At 35.8% G+C, this 23,376-nt stretch overlaps 2 protein-coding genes and 1 long non-coding RNA gene across 8 annotated transcripts; 2 read left to right on the forward strand and 1 right to left on the reverse strand.

Annotated features, from left to right (window-relative positions):
* The first annotated feature begins 2,391 nt into the window (after positions 1 to 2,391).
* On the forward strand, positions 2,392 to 9,175 carry LOC121244743 (tetratricopeptide repeat domain-containing protein PYG7, chloroplastic). Of its 2 annotated transcripts, none has more exons than XM_041142946.1 (6): positions 2,392 to 2,767; positions 3,755 to 3,841; positions 4,573 to 4,624; positions 7,389 to 7,681; positions 7,884 to 8,030; positions 8,681 to 9,175. In XM_041142946.1, exons 1-6 carry the CDS (start codon positions 2,615 to 2,617, stop codon positions 8,960 to 8,962), a joined length of 1,014 nt encoding a protein of 337 aa, XP_040998880.1. In that variant the 5' UTR covers positions 2,392 to 2,614; the 3' UTR covers positions 8,963 to 9,175. The 2 variants fall into 2 exon arrangements, with proteins under 2 accessions (XP_040998880.1, XP_040998882.1); XM_041142948.1 differs by having other exon boundaries at positions 2,713 to 2,767; positions 4,569 to 4,624.
* A 1,416-nt stretch (positions 9,176 to 10,591) lies between these two features.
* Positions 10,592 to 21,496, reverse strand: LOC121244014 (probable protein phosphatase 2C 6). 5 transcript variants are annotated; one of them, XM_041142063.1, is made up of 7 exons: positions 21,271 to 21,496; positions 20,704 to 20,991; positions 19,584 to 19,995; positions 18,339 to 18,728; positions 12,289 to 12,406; positions 11,872 to 12,095; positions 10,592 to 11,534 (listed from the first exon to the last, which is right to left on the reverse strand). In XM_041142063.1, exons 3-7 carry the CDS (start codon positions 19,914 to 19,916, stop codon positions 10,995 to 10,997), a joined length of 1,605 nt encoding a protein of 534 aa, XP_040997997.1. In that variant the 5' UTR covers positions 19,917 to 19,995; positions 20,704 to 20,991; positions 21,271 to 21,496; the 3' UTR covers positions 10,592 to 10,994. The 5 variants fall into 5 exon arrangements, with proteins under 5 accessions (XP_040997997.1, XP_040997999.1, XP_040997996.1 ...); XM_041142065.1 differs by having other exon boundaries at positions 19,584 to 19,888; positions 21,240 to 21,496; XM_041142062.1 differs by having other exon boundaries at positions 21,240 to 21,496.
* On the forward strand, positions 15,339 to 20,505 carry LOC121244016. Its single transcript, XR_005936362.1, has 3 exons — positions 15,339 to 15,497; positions 17,869 to 17,879; positions 20,457 to 20,505. It is a non-coding gene; the product is annotated as an uncharacterized LOC121244016 (long non-coding RNA).
* Positions 21,497 to 23,376: the final 1,880 nt, after the last annotated feature.

Here is a 23,376-nt window from a genome sequence, read left to right on the forward strand (position 1 = left end):
CAAATTATATTCTAATATATTAGCATGGTCTTATTTAAGAAACATAAATATATTATAAAAATGATTGTATTATCTGTTATAATATATTTTTTTTGCATCAAACTTGCTGCTTTTGTACTTATCTTCTTGTTGTTCATTCTGCTGGTTGCTGATCTGCTCTATTTCTACTGATCATTTGTTTGTTCTCATCTCTAGGTATGTTTTATTACTATCTATACAAATAGATGTCATTGTCTACAAATAGATGTCATTGTCAGCACTGTATAATATTTATGCACTTATTTGTTTGAAGCATTTTCCAAATATGCGAAATTGTGATTACTAATTAAAATTAGTAAATACTTGTTGTATGTGTATTTAGATTTTTATTTGTAAATTGTTTGATATTATATTACTTGATTTGATTTTAATATTAAGCATATATTGTTGATTGGATGATGTTTTCTTATGCTTTAATACGGATATTTGTATTGTTGTTTATTTTTTACAATATTGTTTCTATGTTTTGTATGTCTACATGTTTGACAAATTATTATTCTTTTTTTTTTTTTTTTTGTTTCTCAAATTGCTGAGACATTCACAACTCATCATAAGAATGCCAACTGGTAGGCTTAAGATGAAATGGAGGTTGGTTGGGATGAAATGAAGATGGAGAATGTGAACTTCTAAATTGTGTTGTGGATTTGAAATAATGCGTGTTCTTAAATTTAGAAAAATGTTGATTGTTTGTTACGGCTCAATTAATGTCGTAATACTATACTTTTATTGATGCATTTAATTGTTCAGTTTTAATGCAACGATCGACATTCCTGGTTGGATTAATTTTTTTACATTGTTGTTTTCTTATCTTCTTTTGAAAGATGGAGATTGGAGATGAATGATGAGAATTTGTTAAATGTGTATTGTGGATTTGGAAAAGTGCATGTGGTTAGATTTAGAATATTGATTGTTTGTTACAATTCAATTAATGTGGTTAGTTTGGATGAAATGAAGATAGAAGATAAAAATTTGTGATTTGTGTGTTGTGGATTTAGAACAGTTCATGTGTTTGGATTTAGAATGTTGAGTGTTTATTAGCTTCAATTAATATGGTAATATTGAACTTTTATTGATGCATTAATTGTTAATTTTAACACAGTGATTAACATTCCTGATTAGAGAGAAATTTATGATGTCTGATCTGCATCAGCCATTTTATTACCTATCAAGTGAGAATTGCAGCAAAACTACTGGGTATGATAAAGATGATAATTTTTTATGCTATAATTGCAAATAAGTAACAACTTTACAACTAAGGTAAATATTCATCCAGATATTTTGAAGTTAACAATTTCTACATTATAATTATAACATACTATTTACTAATATAAAAAACTAATAATTTATTTATTATTCATAGATCTCAATTCTATTTAGAGGCATTTGATGACAGTGCCTCAATCGTAATAGTTACCTTTGAACCTCCAGTAGAACGAATATTTGATTGTACAACAACAGATCTTGTACAACATGCATGGGAGGTTAGATTTGTACTTTTAAGCACATTTAAGAAAATTATTATTTTTTATATATTTTTCTCATTACAAGAGGATCTTTCGTATATAGAGAATATTGTAAATAAAATTCAAGATAAAGAGTAGATGATTGTTTTGGGCACATTTATGAATGAATTTGGAAAATTACACCAAAACAAACTTAACATATTATCTATTAATAATGTGCCTGAGACAATAGAATAATTATTTCAAAAATTTTCTTCCAGACTTCTATTAATTGTGATGTATAGCTACAAGAAATTAATGTGTAATTATAAATGTGTTTATAAAAAATTTTATCTTATAATTATTAGGTAGCTCTTGCTTTATATTTTTTTTCCATTTTTATCTCTACTTTTATATCTGTTTTCCCTCAATGTCCGTATTATCATTTTGGCCCTAGGTGTATTTGTTTTTCTTTTCTATCCTTGGCCTTGTAATTTTATTTTTTCATTTTTTACAATTTTATTCATCTTTTCTATCTTCTTATTTCTTGCCGAGTCTTTATTATATTTTCTACTGAGAGTTTTTTGGATCTGTAATAAAAAATTGTATAGCTATAAATGTGTTTGTAGAAATTTCTATATTTGTAGTCATAGATATTCTGCAGATGATATATATAATTTTTTTTATAATCATTGAAAAAATCTTAAAATATAGACAAAATTATTATATTTCATAATTATATATATTAATCAATTTTTTATTATTACACATTTTTACAAGAAATTTTTATTTTTAAAAGTATTTTTTATATTTTTACAACTTGGCACACATGGAATGCACATGTATACCCTTTACTAGTGTGTGTATGTGTGTGTGTATATATATATATATATATTATACTTATCGGTCCAGCTATCGGTAGCAGGACCTAGAAGGTTTCTTTTTCTAATCTCCCCGCGACCTCATCCTCATCCCTCACTCACTCTCAATCTCAGAAATCGTTTCCTCTTCTTCAGCGCTCGTCCCTGCCCTTGCCGCGGCAAACACTGCCCATCTTCGACGGTTCCTTCTCCTCCAGTCATCCACGGCGTCTCTCCTTCATCCCCATCGCGACCTCAAAGCTGTTTGCCAAAATGTCTCTCCTCTCTCAGTCTCTCTCTCTTCTCCCACCCTGCCCCTGCGCCTCGCCGTCGGTTCCTTCTCCCCTCTCGGTTCCTTCTCGCCGTCGTTTCCTTCTCCCCTCTCGGTTCATTCTCGCCGTCGGTTCCTACTTCAGTCAACCCACGGTAATGTCCCCAGTCCCCTGAGATTGATTTCTGGTGGATGAGTTTTTTTATATGGGCTTGCTAATGACGAAGAAAACTTGTGGATGAGTTATTTGAGATATTAAAAAAAGGCTCAAATTTGAGTGGTGATTTGAATGATGAGAGTTCAATAAAAGTTGGCATGTTACCTAAAAGAGTATAAATTTCATTTTTTGGTACGGAGGAAATGAGAGACTACCTAAACACTTGGTATTCTTCCATCTTCCATAGATGGCCATTTTTATCCTTTTCTATACTTTAAATGGCAAGGATTAACTTTTTTGATCAGTAAGATTAAAAATGGCAAGGATTAACTGTCAGTTGATCATTAGCGATGGAACTTGATAACAAGGTATTTGGGCTAGTTAACTCTGTAGCAGGGTGGTAGGATATATAAGGTAATTCATATAACTACAGGATAAGCATCTACTGCATTAGTGATTGAACTGGATTTTGATGCATAAAGTCAGAGATAATTGAAGATATCGGACAAGTTGGTTCAAAAAGTTAGTAATTGGTGTATATGGAATGAGAGGAATGGACATTGTTTCGAAGATAGATAACGTTTGTCGGGAGGGATTAGAGATTTTTTCTTCCATACATTGTTACTTTTGGCATCGGCTATTGTATTGGATGGGACCTGTTTTAATGATTTCTATGTTGCTTTTTCCAGTTCTTAGCTTGTAATTAGGTGTTTTGTCTTGTATACTCTTTGTGTACTTGGGCTATGCCTGATTGTGTGGATTAATAAATTTCTTTTCACTTATAAAAGAAAAATATAGTAATTGAAATTTTCTGTCCTAGTTTCTTATTTAGTTAAAATTATTGTAAAAAAATTATACTTTGAATACTTTATTTGATGTTTCTTATAAGAACCTTTGAATTGTTTTTCATAAAAAGTGACCTCGTAAAGTATGCCCTCACTACTGCTACTAGTTTACTGAGTTTAACGCTACTGTTACCACCCAGGCAATTTTGCAGCACTATGGTGCACCGGTTTTGCTAACCTCTAAAACAGTCTGCAGACTGACCCTTGCTGGATTTCCCAGATTTCAGGTACGTTTTCTGATAATCTCTGCATCAAATGTTGCCACTAATGGAGACCCTCAAGAAATTTCTGGTTTAAGGAAAAGGGGGGTCTTGCAAAGTTGCTTTTGCTTTTCACGGTAGGAAAATCAACCCTGATTAAATACACAAGATGTGAGACTTATAGGGAGAGATCCTTCACATAGTAATTTTAGAAGTATATGATTGGTTTTTGAGTTTTAAAGAGGTTCTCAAGAATTTGTTATAGAGTCTCTTAATGCACTCATAAAAAAAAGGCCAGTTAATGTAAAACTTCAGTCAAAATAAAAAGCTTCCAAGCTCTTCTTTTTTAAAAGGATGACCAGAAAGTTCCAATCCTCTATTCCATTATTGCTTGTATGCATATGGAGCTAAAACTCACATGCCTAGTTTTCTCCAGGATCATATTTTATGCTTTGGTGTGACTTAGAAATCGAGGTTTACCCTTCAGTAATAATGACTAAAATCTCGAGAGAAAGTCTGGTTTGTTGTATTCGGTGCGTAATTTTTGTGTTTTTTGGGGCGGCCAGGGGGTCTCATTAGGCCTGTGTGCTGCATAACCTTTTCCCTGCCTTATAATTAATATAGAGTAAATGATTTTTTTTATCTCTTTACGTGCCATCTTTTCTTTTCTTTTTGCTTGCTTTGTTGCTAAGAACTTAGATGCATGTCCCCATACTTCTCTTGTTGCTAACCTTTTATTCTTTTGTGGATGAAGGCAGATATTTCAAAGAGAAATGGCAATGAAATTCCTTACCTCGAAAACTTTAGACGGTAACTCCCTATTCTTTATTTCAACCTTTCCACATACCATCTCATTATATTGGGTAAGCTATCTGCATTTTGTGGTTCATTTGGTATTTGATAAAGGTTTAATGCCCCCTTCCCCATAGGCTTAGGAATGCCACTAAGTAAACAAATATAAACTAGGTATAAAAGATTTTCATACACATTAGAAAACTAACTCAGAATCTCCTTAATAAAAAGTCATCAGTAGAACTGATTGAGAAACCGTAGTCGTTGTAGTTGTCAAAAGATGGTAGGACCACCTTAATTAAGAGCACTTTGTTCAATCTGCCTACTTACGTTTTATCCTTGTTACCATTACTAGCTGGTGTGGTGAATCGCATTGAGAAGCTCCAACGCATTTTCCTTTGGAGTGGATCAGGTGAAGAGTTTAGGCCTCGTTTGTTTTCAGAACTCCTCACAACTCATCTCATCTAATCATTACAACTTTCCTAAATTTTCACACAAAATAAAATAAACAATTCAACTTTTTCAAATAAAAAAAAAATAATAATATTAAAAAAATATATTCTAACAATATTTTATTCAACTTTTAACTTTAATCTCAACTCATCTCGTCTCATCTGCGAAAACAAACGAGGCCTTAAATTTCACTTAGTCAAGTGGGACAAGGTATGTTCTCTGATTGCTGGTGGTGGGTTGGGTATCTGAAATTTAAGAGTGTTTAATCACGCTTTCTATGGGAAATGACTGTGATAACTATGAGAGGGAGGCCCCGTGGAAAATGGTGAGGACACATTTTTAGTTTTTTATAGGATTGCACAAGACCAGGAGGCATCGGTGGCTGAGTTAGTGGAGATGTTGGTTGGTTCACTTCGATGGAATGTAAATTTCACCAGGATGGCCCATGATTGGGAATACTTTGGCTTTTCAGATTTCATTAGTTTATTGCATTCACGGCAATAAGAAATCAAAGAGTAGATAAGATGTGGTGGACTCCCTCTAGGAAAGGGAGATTTTCTATTTGATCTTTCTATAAGACTCATGAATCAAGATAACATTCCTTTTCCTTAGAGGAGCATTTGGAGGACGAATGCACTTTTAAAGGTTGAGGTATGGATAACTTCTTTGGGGAAGATCCTGACTATGGACAACGTAAGGAAGCACCGGATGATTGTTATTGGCTGGTATTGCATGTGCTGAAAAAGTGGTGAAACAGTGGATCACTTGCTACTCCATCATGAGGTTGCCTGAACACTATGGGATAAATTCTTTGGCAGTGTTGGGCTAGCTTGAGTTATGCCTGCGAGAGTAGTTGAGTTTCTGGCCAGCTAGAGAAGCCTTTACGGTATTCCACAAATTGTAGCAATTTGGAAGATGGTCTTCTATGGTGCATTTGGAAGGGAAGAAAGGGCTGGGACTTCGAAGATAGGGAACATTCGCTAGAGGGAGATTAAATCACTCCTTTTACATATGTTATTTCTTTGGGCAAAAGCTACTGATGTCAGGGGGATTGATTTTCATGATTTCCTTATATCTGTTTCTTTCTCTTAACTAGTCAGTTCCTCTTATATATTTCCTGTGTATTTGGGCTATGCCTATTTTTTCTATTAGAATTACTAAAATCTTATACTTAAAAAAAAAAGAAAGAAAGAACGACAATGAATTGCATTTACATTTAATAAAATGAAAAAAAATGCTCTTTTAAAAATCTTGGAGGGTTAGAAAGGTACCACAGTTCATGGCTTGCCTGGTGACTTTTGCCTGGGTTATTCAAGGCCTTATATAATGCCATCAACTCATGCCCTACATCATTCTTTGCATGCCAAAAATCAGAAATCTCTTCAATATTTCAGTTTGTATTTTCAACAATTTAATTTTTTTTATCAACTGAATTAGCGATTAGATTTAGTTAGCCAACAAACAACTGATTATGACTCATGCATAGAATGGCTGGTCAGGCAGTGACCGTAAAAGGTAATATATATACGTGTTTGCATGTGTGTCTACATATGGATATGGGGTTTTGGTGAAGGTCATTGGTGGTCCTAGGTTTGGACATTATGAGTGGATGAGAAGGGAAGGCATTGTGAGAGAAGTAATGTCTCTATTTTTTTTTTTTTTGATAAGTAATGTCTCTAAAAAATGACACGAAACAAGTGGAAGAGGATGGAGAAGGTTAGTTCTATTGGTCGTGGGACTGAAGTTCGCTGCAAGAAAAGGAAGATAAGTTTTGTGAGCCTTCTAAACAAAGAACAATATTATCGTGAAATTTTACTTTTTCCTGATATTTTGAGCCTTAAGGTTTATTTGTACTTATAAAAAAAAAAGAGAAAAAAACAAGCTTGGGTTTATTTGCAAGTTTATGTCTGTCCTAAATATTTTTTTTAGGAGTTATGTTACTTACAAGCCAGTGTGTAAACACACAACTTACTGTGGGAACATGTCAATCATAAAAAAAAATTGAAAGCACAAATATCTTTTATTCAATTTGATGTAGCAGGCTTCCACATCAATTGTGTTTAGTGTGTCAGTATTGCAAATAGAATTTTTCTTTTTTAAATGTTGGTCGGCTTCAACATAAGTATAGCCTATGGAGTATATTTGTTACTTTTTATCCTAAATCAGCTAAACTTAATAATGTCTGCTTTCTTTTTGCTATCAGTAAATAAAAATAATGTCTGCTTTCAACCAGATAATAATTCCATATTCTAGTTTTGGTGTTATTTTGGTAGTCTTTGCATGATTTTGATTTTCATATCCTTAAATGATACATCCTCATTTATTGCAGAATGTCCAACGAATTGGTTGCTTACTGAGGATATCAATGATGGAAAAAAACCATTTGTTTGGGTATCTTTGTTCTTGTGTGCACAAACCTTTTGGTTAACTAATGCTCAAGTGGCACATGCAAGTGAATATGGCAAACCAAACATGGTTTATGAGACTGGGGAGTTGTTTGAGTTGGGAATCCAGCTATCATATTTGCTGTTATTGTTAGGTTTCCTCGGGGTTGGGACCTTCTATGTGATTCGTCAAGTCCTTGTACGCAGAGAACTTGATCTTTCAGCTAAAGAATTGCAGGTAAGAGTTCGCAAATTTTCCGCCTTTACCTTTGATGGGATCCTTGCTTCAACATTGACTGATAATACTATGCAACCTCCCTAACCCATTTTAGAGCTTTAAGTGAAGACACATTTATTTCTGTTTTTTACCTCTGTTTTGCTACAATAATGGACGTGGAACAGTATTCTTTTTTTTTTTTTTTTTACCTCGATGATTTCAGGAGCAGGTAAGAAGTGGTGATGCCAGTGCAACCGAGTATTTTGAACTAGGTGCTGTGATGCTGAGGAGGAAATTTTATCCAGCTGCTAATAAATATTTGCTTCAGGCAATTGAGAAATGGGATGGAGATGATCAAGATCTTGCCCAGGTAATATAATATCTTTTGTGTATAAGCAACAATTTTAATGAAAAGCACAACGGTGCAACCCAAATATACAGAAATTATACAAGAGACAACACTATACTAAGAAGAAGAGGGAAAACAGAATTCAAGATAGTTATAATAGCTACAATACAAGTTTAAAGCATTACGTAGTTAACTCTAAATGTGGCTTTTGTAAATTGGAAACTTGTGTATTTTCTTATGATCGAAACTCTACATAATCTTCAAATTTATTTTACAAGTACGGTTATCTCTTGACTCAAAAGATTGTGTGCAATGTCTTCCGTTAGGAATTTTGGCTGTCTTGACTTGCTCTGACCAAATTAAGTCATGCAATGGATCAAAGATGAAATTGAAAATTGTACATCGCTGGGTATAGGATTGTATCAATTATAAATCACAAGCAGCTGTGCATACATATCCCATTCATTTAGGTGTGGGCTAATACTTGTAAGACTCTCTAGACTCCCGTCTTTTGCTAGGCTGTATTTGCTAGTGTAGTAACTAAACCTGTCATTTTCCCACTGTTTGCCTGCTTGTGAAATTGACATAGTGTTTTAGCTCTATCCCTACTTGTGAAACATGGCAAATTGAAACTTGGCTGATAATCATTTTTACTCAAATCAACTCAATAGGTTTACAATGCGCTCGGCGTCAGTTATATCCGTGATGGAAAATCCGACAAGGGAATCAATCAATTCGAGACAGCTGTGAGGCTTCAACCAGGCTATGTCACAGCTTGGAACAACCTTGGCGATGCCTATGAGAAGAAGAAAGACTACAAGTCCGCTCTCAAGGCATTTGAAGAAGTGCTTCTTTTTGACCCTAACAATAAGGTGGCACGACCCCGACGAGATGCTCTGAAGGAACGTGCTAAAATGTACAAAGGAGTCATCGTAAAATCGGAGGAGAGATGATTTCGGGCAGCTTGTATTAATGCTTGCTATGATCTATTTCTAACGAGGATATACATTTTTCCAGAACTTTGGATCGAAAGTGAGCAGATGTTCCATGGGTTGCCGTGGATTTTACTTATTAGAGGCCTGAAATAATCCCCAATTTGTTTTCTGTAACACCTAAGAAGAGTATCTATTTTTCATAGCACTTAAATAAGATTTTACGGATTTTTATGATGTTTTTGATATGATGCCATTTTATATTTTTGTTTGATTGTAATCGTCATCTTATTTTTATTTTTTATTTTATGATTTATAAAGCAGCCTAGTTTGGGTAGTGAGGTATTCAGGTATTCTCAAAATATTTCACTATTATTCAATACTATTTATCTAGATTTTAGCCCGAAAATCCAGGTATACTCGGACCGGAGTTTCAAACCCGGAGTGGAACTCGAATGAAATAAAAATCTGGAATTTGGGTTGGACTTGGTTTTTTTTTTTTTTTGAGTTTTGCTATACACAAGTAAGTTTGCGTATCAATTTGTGTACTAATGTTGTCTTTATATTCTAAATTCAAATTAGTACTGTTTTCAATAAAATTTACTTTCTGATCAATCATATTGAATGGATACGTGTATTAGTACATAGAATTGCTTATAATTAGATTTTTTTTTTTTCTTTTCTCAGCATGCTTGAATGCAGCATGCTTCAAACTTCAGTTTGAATTTGCAGTACATACTGTAAAAATAAATAATGAGAAAATAACAGAGTATGAATGGTTTGCCTTGTGGGCAAGTTCTCAAGTAACCAAATTTTGGCTGAAAGTGGCATGAAATGGGCAACACAAGTTGCTTTGACGAAGGCCGAGGGTCAAACGTATTGATAATGCACCCAAGCCCCTATATATTCGGGAGCCATTTTAATGGGTTTTTAATTTTGGTGGTAGCTAACTTTTGGCCCAAAAAAATAATCGTCAATAGCCTATATGATATACCTTCGACCCAACTCAAACGGCTAAGGCCATCTTTGAAAATGAGCTTTTGCAAATCATTGAAGCATGTGCACTCAACCATGCTGATAAAATACATGAAATATTTTATTACCCAAACGCAATCTTAATCCTTGGGTTTTTGTCTCAATGGTATATACTATCTGCGAACTTCCCCTGGTTGGAGATTTGAGTTTTAATAATTCTTCAAATCCAACGATCAACATTTATAGCTTATGATACGGAACTTATTCTGTTTTCACGACTAGTGCTATCGGGCGAAAATACATCATAGAAATGGGCTCCTCATCCTACAAATGCCAATTAAGATCAACATGAAAAAGTAAATCTTTAATGGTAAATTCTATTATTTTTCAAAAGAGTACGAAACCTGCATATCCTAAGACTATACCTAACATTACTCTCCGATTGCAAGGTCTTCTGATCAGTTGGTCAAAGGTTTGGCCATCAGTAGTCTCTGCATGAACTTGATATATATAGCTCATGGATTGCAACTAATTCCCCCATAACGCTGACCCCGGGAAGGAAGCATTGCCTTAGGTGAGTTACCACCTTTTGTTGGATGTGTTGATGGTGCTTTCGACTCTCCATAGAGGAGAGCTATAACTTTTGTTTTTGTTTTTGTTTAATGAATATTTGGATGATTCAAAAAATTTCATACCATAAATTCTTTTTTATCTTAAAAACATATCAACAGTAGGCTATCAAGTAAAGCAACAGAGCACAAAACATTACAACCATCCCCCCTGCCTCTAAGAAAGTTAACTTTATTAAATGTATTTGAAAAGAGAAAGACTGAATTTCACTAAACCCATCACAACAAGAAACTGCAAGACGAATTTTTTCTTCAGTGAAAGTTACTCCAATATGGTGTGGCTCACTGACTTACCTAGGTATTCTGCCGACACCTGTCAATCCGCATCTGCAGTTTAAAACCTACAGATTCTGCCATAAATAATTTTCCCAATGCAATACTGATTTGGAAATTGTTGAAGTTTCATGTTGCTGAGGGTAAAATTAAGGGCTGATAAGCCCTCATTTGTATCATAGCCACTTTGTCCAACTGGTTGCTCTTTTAATACCAGATGAGAACCTGGGAAGGCTTAGCAGACTGTTAACCCTGGTAACACCTTCTAAGGCTGACCACTCCTCATCTTCTGCATTTGAAATGCACTCAGCTAGACTCCTCTTAGACTGACCCTGACACTTCGCAGAAAGCTTTTCTTCAGTTGGCTCAGAGACGGGCACAATCTCGTCGGAGCCACATACAGTACTTGAATGGTCGAGAACAGAACTTTTAGTATCATCGGCTTCCAATCTCCTAGCCTTTTCATCTGTTACTGCAACCATCTCTATTGCCTCTTGTGATGCCTTTGTCATGTCATTGTCTACTACAGCCTCACTGGCTGCAGGTACATACTCTAGAAAGAGGCACACAACAGCACAATCATCATTCTTTGAAGTGGGATATTTAAGTCTCCATGCTCGAAAAGCGCAGTCTACAAGAGCTCTGGCTGCTGTTGAGCGACCTGGAGCTGAAGCCACGATATCGACAGCTTCTTTATTTGAGAGGACATCCCAAACCTGCATCAATATCAAATAGATAATATGATGCTGACATAAGCTTTAAAAATTGAAGAAAGAAGAAAATTTTGCACACATAGGCTTTCTCCAATTTACGACCTTAGTCTAAACAGAAAATTTACACTACAATTCCAACCAGGTCTAACGCTAGCAGAAAGCAAAGCGACAACACAAGTATGGAAAAAGTGGCTAAAATGCAATACAAAACCGAAGGCATGCCACCACAGAAATTGGCTAGATAAACTAACGAACCAAATTACAAGAAAAGTTTCTAAGTTTCAAAACTACATAAAGACTTTAAAATATTGGCTAGTTAAATGATAGCCGAGAAACATACCCCATCCGTGGCAAGAATAATGAATTCATCTCTTTCAGTAAGATGGTGATAGTACACGTCAGGAATGGAAATTAAACCAAAATCTTTCAGGCAAAAGTCCCCAAAAGCTCTAGCCATTGCCAAACCAGGCGAGTCATTATTAGGCAACCATACACGTGCCACCTCTGGCTCATCCTGCAAAGCAAAGACCCTTCCTTTGCACCGCTGGATCCTAGCAGCTTCCCCTGAATAACAAAAAGATAAAGAGTCTCAAGACCTTTATTTTGATCAGAAGTTTTATAGATAGGTGTGTATGTGTGTGGGTAAGTATCAGTTTTATAGATAGTAACAAAGGTCATCTCACAGCTAAGATCGTTTTGCCTTTCTCCAGATCTGCCTGTGCAAGTAGGAGAGAGAGAGAGAGAGAGAGAGAGAAACCTGGAAGATCAGGCTTCAAGTCCACAGTCAATTGTGTAGCAATCAAAGAATTGTCTATATCCCTTGTTCCCATTACTGCTCTCGAATCTCCGACATTGGCAATCACAAGATCCTGACCCTGAAAACCCATCAGCCAGCATGGTTTTCAGGGAAACCAAAACACATGAGAAAATTAGTGTGATAAAGTAGGTTATTGGAAGAACTTACCCTCAGAATGACAAAGGGGAAAATCAAACATATAATAAAAACAATGTTGTAAGAAACATGCTGTGTAGCCCTACTAAGTAGTGAATGTAGGACTTGGTACTTATACTTTTACAACTTTTACCCACTCCGTGTGTGTGTGTGTGTGTGTGTTATTCCTTTCCCCAACATGGGACCAGGGTGTTACATGTTGACCCCAACTAGTAGAACTCCCATCAAGATTGTAACATGAGGTTTGTTAGCCAAAGAAAAACTTGTATTCCTTTAGAAAGCTTGCCCAAAATAAAAGATCATCTTTCAAACTAGCAGAGTTCACAGAAAATTCGTCAGCATTATCTGAATATTACAGTAGTTATGTAATGACTCAACGAAAAATCTTAAGCCACATCTAGTACTCTATGGGATGCTTGGGGAATGAGATGAGAATTTTGTAAATAGTAGTAAGATAGTTTGTGAACAGTAGTGAGATAGTTTGAGTTAAGTATTTATTGGGTTTTGGGAGGGGAGAGAGAAAAAGTTGAATAAAAAATATTATAAAGTTAAAATATTGTTAGGATATAATTTTTTAATATGTTTTGGGATTTGAAAAATTTGAATCATTTTTTGTTTGGAATTTTGGGAAAATTGTAATGATTAAATTGAAAATGTTTGTGTTTGAATAATGTTTGGGAAGGATATGAGATGGGATGAGATGAGATGAAAATTGTTTTCAAACATCCCTAAAAGGAGTAGTCAAGTTTACAATCAGTCCATTGGAATAATTATAAAGGGCAAGAACTTCTGTCTAGACATTATAGGATCCCATTCACTACGCTCCTACACTTAGCGCATGCTTGGACACTTGGAGTACTCAAAATTTTGTGAATAGTAGTGAAATGGTTTGAGTGAAGACGTTTTATCTGGTTTTAGGAAATAAGAGAAAAAGTTGAATAAAAATATTATAAAGAAAAAAAAGTGTTTGAATATAATTTTTTTAATATTATTTTTATTTTGAAGTTTGTAAAAGTTGTATTGATTTTTGTGTTTGAATAATGATTAGTTAATGATTTGTTAATATGATTAAATGAAAAAGTTGAAAATTTGAAATTGAAAAGTATTTTATATTTGAGTGATGTTTGGAAATGAAATTATGAGAAGTTTAGAGAATTTTGAGAATTCTCAGTGTCCAAACATGCCCAATTTGGGATATTACAATATTCTCCCTTAAATCCCTGATGTCCTGTCAGACCATTCAATTATAGGTAGCACAGCACAAGTCCAATTGATTCTGATACCATTTTAACGACCAAAGGAAAGCTCAAGCAACATATGGGTTGATCCTCCAAAAGTATTTGTCAAAATTACAATAAGGCCCCATGGGATCTTTATAAGGGCAATAACTTCTCCTTCTCATAAAATATAGGATCTTATTCACCATCCTCTTATTCTTGGTCTGGGGTATTACAAGTTCTTGGTGAAAAGATGTGGCAATTTAATGTCAGAAATACATTTTAATTTTAGACGTTGCAGACAATGGGCTCAATTCAATGATTCTTGTCAAGTGCATTTACCAGAATAGGAAAATTGTTTCGATTAGGAACAAATAGGGCTGCAGAAAAATTTGGTATGCTAGAACAATATTATAGCAAAAATAGTTTTTTGCTTATCTATGGCAGAAAAGTGGAGAATGAGAACAAATAGATAGAAAATAATTAAAAATGGAGTGGGCCAACAATGTATATATATTACATACATGTTATTGGGTTCATAAATATATTACATAAATAATATGTTGACTTGTGTAATGCATAATTTTTCTAATCTATCATGATATTTCAACTGAAATCATGACCAAAGTCAAATGTGTTTACCTGGAGGATCAAATATTAATGATGAAGGTTCAACTTAATATCATTGGCGACAACTTATCATGAGAGCCATTCATCGCATTCTAATGTTGTAGTTTTGCCTTTGAAAATAGTGGAATCTAATGAGCCATTTATGTACCTCATATTGAGGACAGCTCGGATTTTTTTTTTTTTAATTTGCTTTATATATTATTTTGTGTTCATAGCTAAGCATGTGGTTGAGAAAAAACCTTCTACCAACAACAATCTCTCTCTTTCACTCTCAAAATTTATTCGTTTAGCCTATGCACCAACTAATGTTTCTCGGTTAACTTTTTTTTTTTATAAGTAAACGATTGTATTAATACAATAGGCATAGCCCAAAGTATAAAAGATGGTATACAAGAGGAGAACACCTATCTAGGATGAGTTTCTCAGTTATTTCAAATGCATTAAGTTCTTTGTGCTTGTCCCCAATCACATATAGATTCACAATTTCCATCTTCCTTTTGTTATCAAAACGAACAAACAATAACTCTACATGGAACATGGCTTGCACATACAGCACACGTTATGCTGAATTTATGGGTGTATCATTCCAGTTGGGAGGAGTTATAGGCATATCTTGAAGGCAAACAATATCAATTTTCCAGCTGCGAATGAGAGATCTAATATGAAAATGCTTATTAACATCATTGATCACCCTTACATTCCATGAAAGAATCTTAGGTTTCATGTGATGACAATACGGTAGGTGTGGCAAATCGTACTGAGAAGTTACTTAGAGCATTTTTGTGGGGTGGTATGGGAGAGGAAAATAAGTTCCATCTAGTGAGTTGGAATAGAGTTTGCGGTCCAATTGTTAATAGAGGTCCAAAATTTTAGTTTTAAAAATGTGTACTTGGGAAAGTGGTTGTGGAGGTATCAAAGGGAAGAGGAATTGATGTGGAGGGAGGTTATTGATAGGAAGTATGCAAGTGAAGGGGTTGTGGGGGGGGGGGGCTTATGGTGTGTGTTGATCCTTTAAAAATCGCACAACAGGGCGGAAGGAGAGAAATAGTCATTCCTGGCCCACTGAGTTGACTGGACCTTGATCGGTGTTGTTTGGAATCCCCGTCAGTATTCCGGTGCGGCTATACGGTGGCGATGCATTTGTCCATGGCAGTGGATAGAACATAAGTGCAGAGAAAGTATAGAGAGGTGGACACAAATATATTTGTTTACAACCATTCATATCTCATTGTACAAAGAAAGTTAGAGCTTTTCCTGTTGGAGATGCTGTCTTTCTTGAGAGGTTGCTGAAGAAGAAGATGATCTGATTGAGAGAGAGAGTATTTTGTCATCTAGTAGAAGACTTTTTATATATCTCTTTGTTGCGTGTGCCAGCCTGCAGTGATGGGACCTAACCACTTTGCGTGTGTCAGCTTCCATTTTCTTTCTACTTTCCCTCTGACACTTGTGTGCTCTCATGTCTCTTTATTGTTTGTCTTCTTGTCCCCTAATGGTAGCCTAGTGGACTGGGCCCAACTATGGGTTATGGTATTTTATCCCTTTACAGAAACCTGCAATTCTTAAGGGCAATTTGTTCTAACAAAAGTCCTTAAGAATCTTTAAAATAAAATATGCAACATAGGTCGTTAGTAAGGAAACCAATTTTAAAAAACGAGTTCTTTGTTCTCCATTCCGCTTGTATCGAGCGATAAATGCCTCCAGGGGCGAATTTAGGAGGGAGGTGTACTCGATCGCGTATGGTGCAAGCGCGGAGCTCAGATGTTTGTTGTTTTTGTTGGAATTTTGTGTGAAGTAACCCATACAAAGCGGTTAGAGAGCCCGTTGAACCCCTGGGTCCACTTTAGGCCGTTGTCGAGCCCGTTGGCTCGTTCCCGAAGGTAACTTGCGCTAGGCGGTTGTGGAGCTCAAAGGCCCGTTAACTCCGAAGGCTCGTTCCTAGAGGTAACCTGCTGGCAGCTGTTATGTATTGTGGCCAACCAAGGGACTGGGCTTGTACCCCGCAAATGTTGGCAAGTCTAGAGACTTGTGTTTCGACTGGCTGTTGTTTGGGCTGAGCTCAGAGACTCCGGCCTTGAGCCAATGCATCGCTTGGCTCCTGCCACGTTTGAGCTCCGCCCTCACGTCATACGTGGTTGAGTACACCTCGTGCCTAAATTCGCCTCTGGAGGCATTTATCGCTTAATACAAGCGACATGGAGAACATAGAACTCGTTTTTTAAATTTGTTTCCTTACTAACAACTTATGTTACATATTTTATCTTAAAAATTCTCAAGGACTTCTGTTAGAACAAGTTGCCCTTAAGAATCGCGGGCTTCTGTGAAGGGATAAAATATCATAGCCCATAGTTGGGCCTAGCCCACCATGCCACCACTAGGGACAAGAAGACAAACAAGAAAGAGACAAGAAGGGACATGAGAGCATACAAGTGTCAGAGGGGTCAAAAGGAAAGTAGGAAGAGAAGGAAAGCTACACATGCAAAGGGGTCAAATCCCATCACTGCAGGCTGGTACACGCAACAAGGAGATATATAAAAAGCCTTCTACCAGATAACAAAATCACTCTCTCTCTCTCTCTCTCTCTCTCTCTTGATCAGATCTTCTTCTTCTTCAGCAACCTCTCGAGGAAGAGTGCATCTTCAACAGGAAGAGTTCCAACTTTTTTTATACAGTGAGATATGAGGGACCATGAATGGCTGTAAACAAATATATTATAGTGGAGACTCCTCTCCAGAAACCACCGTAGACGTAGGTTTAGTGTCGAACCACATAAATCTGTGTCCATCTCTCTTTACTTTCTCTGCACTTAGCCACTTATATTCTATCCACTACCATGGATGAATGCATCTCCACTGTACAGCTACACCAGAACACTGCCGGAGGCTCCAAATAACACTGATCAAGGCTCAATCAACTCAGTGGGTTGGGAATGACTATTTCTCTCATTTCGGCCTATTGTGCGATTTTTATAGCATCAACAGTGTGAGTCTTTGGATATTTATTAGAAAGGGGTGGGATAATTCTGTGAAACAAGTTAAGTTCGAGGCTGGAGATGGTTCAAGAATTCGCTTTTGGTTCGATGATTGGTGTGGTAAGCATGCTCTTTTTAGAGTTTTTCCGGCAATTTTTAGAGTGGTTGTTAATCAGCGGGCTTCTGTTTCAAATTTGTTGATCGAATCTAATGGAGCTGTCCAGGATTGGGAACTTGAAGAGATTGCAGATTTTTTCAGCTTGTTGTATTCTCTGGATATTGGAGGAAATGAGAGGGATTGTATGTCATGGAAGCTTACAGCATGTAAAAAGCTTTCAGTTGGATCATACTATAAGTTGTTGACTGTTCAGCATCATTTCTCTTTTCCATGGAAGAGTATTTGGAGGGTTCATGTGCCGTCAAAGGTAGCATTTTTTATTTGTATAGCATCTCTTGAGAAGCTTCAGACAATTGATAATTTGAGAAAGCGTGGCATGATTATTATGGAATGGCGCTTAATGTGTAAGAAATATGGTGAAATCGGTGGACCATTTACTCTTACATTGTGAGGTGGCTAAGGTGTGATGGTGTGTTCAGTAGAGCAGGGCTTCTTTGGGTAATGCCTAAAACATTGGTGGATCTACTTGCATGTTGGAATGGGCTTCATAGTTGTTCTCAAGTGGCAGCCACGTGGAAGATGGTTCCTTTGTGCAGTGTATTTGGATGGAAAGGAATAAGCGGTGTTTTAATAACAGGGAGAGTACCGCAGAGGAAACCTGGAAATTTTTTATGTATACCTTGTTTCAATGGGTTTCAGCTATTTTACTTAATGGAGGGGCTATTCATGAGTTTTTGTTTTCATTTCCTAATCTTAGTCTGTAATTAGGTGTATCTTTTGTATACTTCCTGTGTACATGGGCTACTACGCCTATTGCATTTGATGAATAAAATTTTATTACGTATAAAAAAAAAAAATCATTCCTGACTATTACAATATTTATTTATATGCAAGGAAAGGTGTCAAGTTGCATGAAGATTACCTGCTTTACCAGAGTAACTGCTGTAGTTCCACTACAGAAACAATCGACTGTGGGATGCAATTTTAGTTCCTTATCCATTAGCTTGAAAGCCTTCAACATAGACTGTTTAAGTGGAATATACATTTCAGGAAGGTTTTCATTGGCCTCAACCTCTAATGTCTCATAACATTCATCATCCATGCTTGGAGATTTTGTTTCCTCTGTGCTCAAGGTTCCATGAGCATTTTCAATTTTGCAAAGGCTGCTCTGCTCACTAGCGGATTTAGTTGTCCATTGAGTACATAGTATAACTGGAAGAGAGTCCCGGACTTTCTTGGCAACCATATGACCAAAAGGACCATGACCATCAAATACCCCACAAAATATTGTATCGCTTCTTGAACAGAAATTCTATTGTAGAAACATGCCAACCAAGTTGTCATAATAACACATACAGGAATAAGAAAAAGGGAAAATATTAGCATCTAAAGGACAATGAAACGAATAGAAAAAAAAATATTAACATTAGGAAAGGGCTGTTGTTAGTGAATTCATTTAAAAAAAGGATTAGTACCATTTTTTCGGGCGATACTTTTGCATGGACACACCAAATAAATAAACAAAAATTAGAGGAAGAAACACTCTTTTTACAAATTAGAGGAAAGAACATTGATACACAACAACATTAAGCCTGCTTATTTGAAGGTACTATTCTGTAGGATAAGCTGCTATTCTTTGTATTTCAGCCTGGGCATTTACGCAGTGTAAGATTCATAAACAATGATATTTATGGAAGCGCCCAAAAGGCAGCAACATAGCTGGTCAGGACACTTCTTATCTCATCCATACAATGTGTTAGACCATCTAACCCAAAAGTGTAAACCATTAGGGAACAGGATAAAATGAATATTAAATTTTGATTACCTATCGAGAGAGAGAGAGAGAGAGAGAGAGAGAATATTAAGTTTTTCCATAAGGTTTTGGGTTCCAAACAGAGGCAATGGCTCCAAGGTCAGATGGAGCTAGGTATTGTTCAATGGGAAAAATTGCATCCATGGATTTGAAATGGTAAAATGTGTCAGATTTTCTTTTTCTAATATCTTGGACTGGATCATCGACAAAGATGTTCTCAAACTTGAACTCTAACTAATGCATATAACTGAAATTGAGTTTTAAAAGAAAAAAGACTTCATCTCAAACTAGAGGTTTTAGTCAAACGCACAAACCGGTTGATGAAAGGAATTGGAATGGCAGTACTGCACTAACCTCCAAAACAATCATGGCATCCTGATTAGTTCCTTTCTTACCCTGCTGGGTATATAAGCAGGCAATTTTACTGGCACCATTCATAACCATCCTCGCGTTCTCAGGAGTCATCATCTGATGGAGCAGTCCACCTTCAAATGAAGCTGCAGAGGATTTCTTTTTCCACCTCCCTGAACCCTGTCTCTTACTCTTCTTATTATTAGGAGAAGTTGAAGAAGACATTGATGCTGCAGTTGCACACGCACTAGAGTTTTCAGCAGCAGCAGCCTCTATTGTAACCACTTCCTCCATATAGAGCCTCTTTCCTGAGATTGATGAACAGCAAGAACCCATTCGATTCGATTATTGACGCTTTACCAATTATCCCCACGGCAGGCACGACCAACCTCTCTCCTGGCTACTCCTGTTCCTCCTAATTCCCATTTCAGATCCACCAAAGTATTTTATTTTATTTTTGATAAGTACGAAATTTATTAAAAAACCACATCATTAGGTATAGCCCAAGTATACATGAAGTATTCAAGAGAAAACACCTAATTACAAACTAAAGCTGAGAAACAGATCCACCAAAGTATTAATACTTCTTTTAGCCATCGATTTTTTTTGCAACTACAGTAGCTACGTCATTATCACAGCCAATATTTGTGGTTAACTGAAAACTTCTCAGCAACAAAGTACACATCGACTTACTTCAAGTAAAAGCAACAGCAGTTGCCGAGCAAGTCATTCAGGCATTGCCTCCTCCTCTTATTTCTCTTTCCGTTTCTATTTATCTCTCTTCCTCACGCCATAGAAGCATAATCACATTATAGTAATAATAATGATCATCGAAAAGATACAATAGAACATTTTTTTAAAGTGGCGACCACTGAGGGAGAAAAGCAATACATATAAAGGTGTGCTGAATTGCCGGAAGAGATATCAAAAAGGTATCCACAGAGAGGGAGAGGTTGGGTGCTTTAATTACTAATTGACACCGTATCAAAATGAAAAGCTTTTAGAAAATTTTTTTTAATGTAACCAGTAAAAATACAATAATCAAACCGACAGATTCGAGAGAGAATACACCGTTTTTTCCCGTTCAAGTAAAGAAGAGAATAAGGGAAATCTTACCACTTACCAGAAGTCTCGGCCGTAGCCGAAAACAACGAGAACTCGAAAACGGCGTTCACTGAGGGTGGAAGATCGAAGTTCAGGAGACGTCAAGGCAGTGTTTGGCTATGGGAAGAAAAACCCAAGAGTCTCAGGGAAAGTTGAAGAGTGATCAGTCTCAAAGACGAAAGCGTATCAGTCCAATTGCTATGTCTGGAAAGACTCGCACCCTTCTGCATATCTATGTACCTCTTATGCTAGGATTTTACTTGAATTCTAAAAAAGACCCAGTAATGGCAGAACAGAGCAGATCAGCCTGCATATATAGAAACCCGTTTTCTTTAAAATCAAAACTTGAAAAAAAAAAAAAAAAAAAAGAAAAAGAACGCGCCATTATACATTGAGGTAAGTAGCATAACAAACTGAATTGAAGCTACATGGGGATATGATGCCTAGAAAGGCATGGTGATTGGTCAGATCGAGGACCACTCCGTTTGAGAAAATGAATACAAGGAACTACGAAAAACACCAAGAAAAGAAAAGTAGAAGAACAAGAACAAGAACAAGAAGAAGAAGAAGGAAGAAGACTACTTACAGAGAGTGAGAGAGAAGTGAGCGAGCTGAATTTAAGAGGGTGTTCGAAGAAGATCGTAGTCGCCGGAAGGTTCTGAGGCAGATCGTAGTTGCCGCCTGCCAGAAGGTTCTCAGGATGGTGGACTTAGAGTTGCAGGACGATGACTGAGAAGAAAAAATGCCAAAACTGAGAGAGAAAAGGACCGAAGCTAAAGGAGGTGGATGGATGGATGGGGCCCCTCATTTGCTTGGAGTTATTCATATTTCAATATCATGCTGTTTTGAGATATTGGTCCACTCCATGCAATTTCAACTACCCCCAACTCTCATTTATTTATAAATTAACTACTAAAGCTGGTCAAATTTCATTCTTCACTCACCTCTCCTTCTATCTTTTCATCTAAAGTTTTTTATCCAAGTTTCATGATGGGATTTTAAGTAAAAGTGATAATGAAGACTTCCCAATATTTATGGTAACATTTCTAAATTTTTTTAACTTAATAAACATATTTCAACTGATAATACACCTATAATAATGTTGTTTATAAATAGTATTTTGTCAGATTTTACTATTATATAAATAGTGCCGGTGACTTTATTTTTTTACTTGTCACCTTTAAGGTTGTTCTCTAGTTTTGTCCTTTAAATTTGACTACTAGTGTATTTTAATTTATTTTTTATTAATGATTAAGAATTAAGAAAGCGATTCCTAATAAATTTGAATATTTTTTAAATGTTTAAAGATGTTTTAAATCTTTTTTTTTTAAAAAAAAAAAACATAATTATACTAGAGGACACGTCTAACGATACATACTAGACGACAGAGTAGTAGGGTCCTTTCAAAAATCTTCATCTAGCTAAAATTCGAATTTACAAAAAAGCCAGAACCTAGAGAAATACATATAGAGTATTCTTACTCGTTTAGGAATGGGGATAAGCATTACTATTCTTTTGTTGGGTATAACTCATAATGCTATTGGACTTGTAGTAGTAAGTTTTCTAAAATCTTCAAGTTTCACAATTGTATTTTAAAAAAAAACATTATTTTTATTTTCTGAAAATAAAAAATCACTTGACTAATCATCATTATTTTCAATTTCGTATCATACCGGTCAGTACGGCCGATATTTACCGTACTTGCCGCTGGACTAGTACAGCTACCATATACGTTTCGTACCGGCTTAAATACCAGCCATACCGGTCGGTACTGGTCATACCAGCCTCAATTTCGACCTGTACCGGCCTATATTTCAACCTTTAATTTTTTTTTTCAAATTACAAACTTATTTTTTTACCCTAATTCAGACTAAATTATTTATAATTTATATATATATATATGTATTTATATATAATTTATTCATATATAGACTATTATTTTAGAATATAATTTATATATATATTTTTATATATATTTATATATATAATTTATTCATATATTGACTATTCTGAAATGATAAACGAAACGGTATTAGTATTGAAATATTTTGTTCTAATGTCTTGACCGGTACGACTTTTGATACGGTATTCAAGATTGCTAATCATACCTACAAAAAGCCCACAAGGGAGATCTAACCGCCAAATTTGGCCATCGTCGCACCACTCTTAAAAGCAACCTTTTGTGGTCTGCCCGATGGCCGTGCCACCTTTGGAACGAGAGTTTCCACTCCCACAAAAAGAATAAAGAAGCCTCCTGATAAGGTCACCAAACTGCTATTTCTTATGTTTTCTCGGTTAAACCCCAAGATCCTTGAAATCTCAATGAGGTAATAACTTCAGAACATGTGATCCATAATTTCAAGACATGCATAATCCAAACAAGAAGCTTCAAGCATCAATTGTCTGTCACATTAAGGTTGTGCTTTTTACTTCATCTTTTAGTGCCTGTTTCTGTGGGGTTTTAAGTACCCTCAGAGTGGGAGCTGCTTTAAGAAACATATGTCCCTAATTCATCAAAAATACTATCTTTAATTCTGAAGAGTGAATATTAAGATAGTAAAACCTGTTCATGTGCTTGAACATGTAAAGTTATCCATGAACAGAATTTCTGATCCCCTGCTTGTGCTGAGATCAAATTAACAGAAATCTTTGCGTGAACCAGCAGAAAGACAATAGACCTAGGCCACAAATG

This window comes from Juglans microcarpa x Juglans regia, chromosome 8S (assembly GCF_004785595.1).
Source record: "Juglans microcarpa x Juglans regia isolate MS1-56 chromosome 8S, Jm3101_v1.0, whole genome shotgun sequence".
Classification (NCBI taxonomy): domain Eukaryota; kingdom Viridiplantae; phylum Streptophyta; class Magnoliopsida; order Fagales; family Juglandaceae; genus Juglans; species Juglans microcarpa x Juglans regia.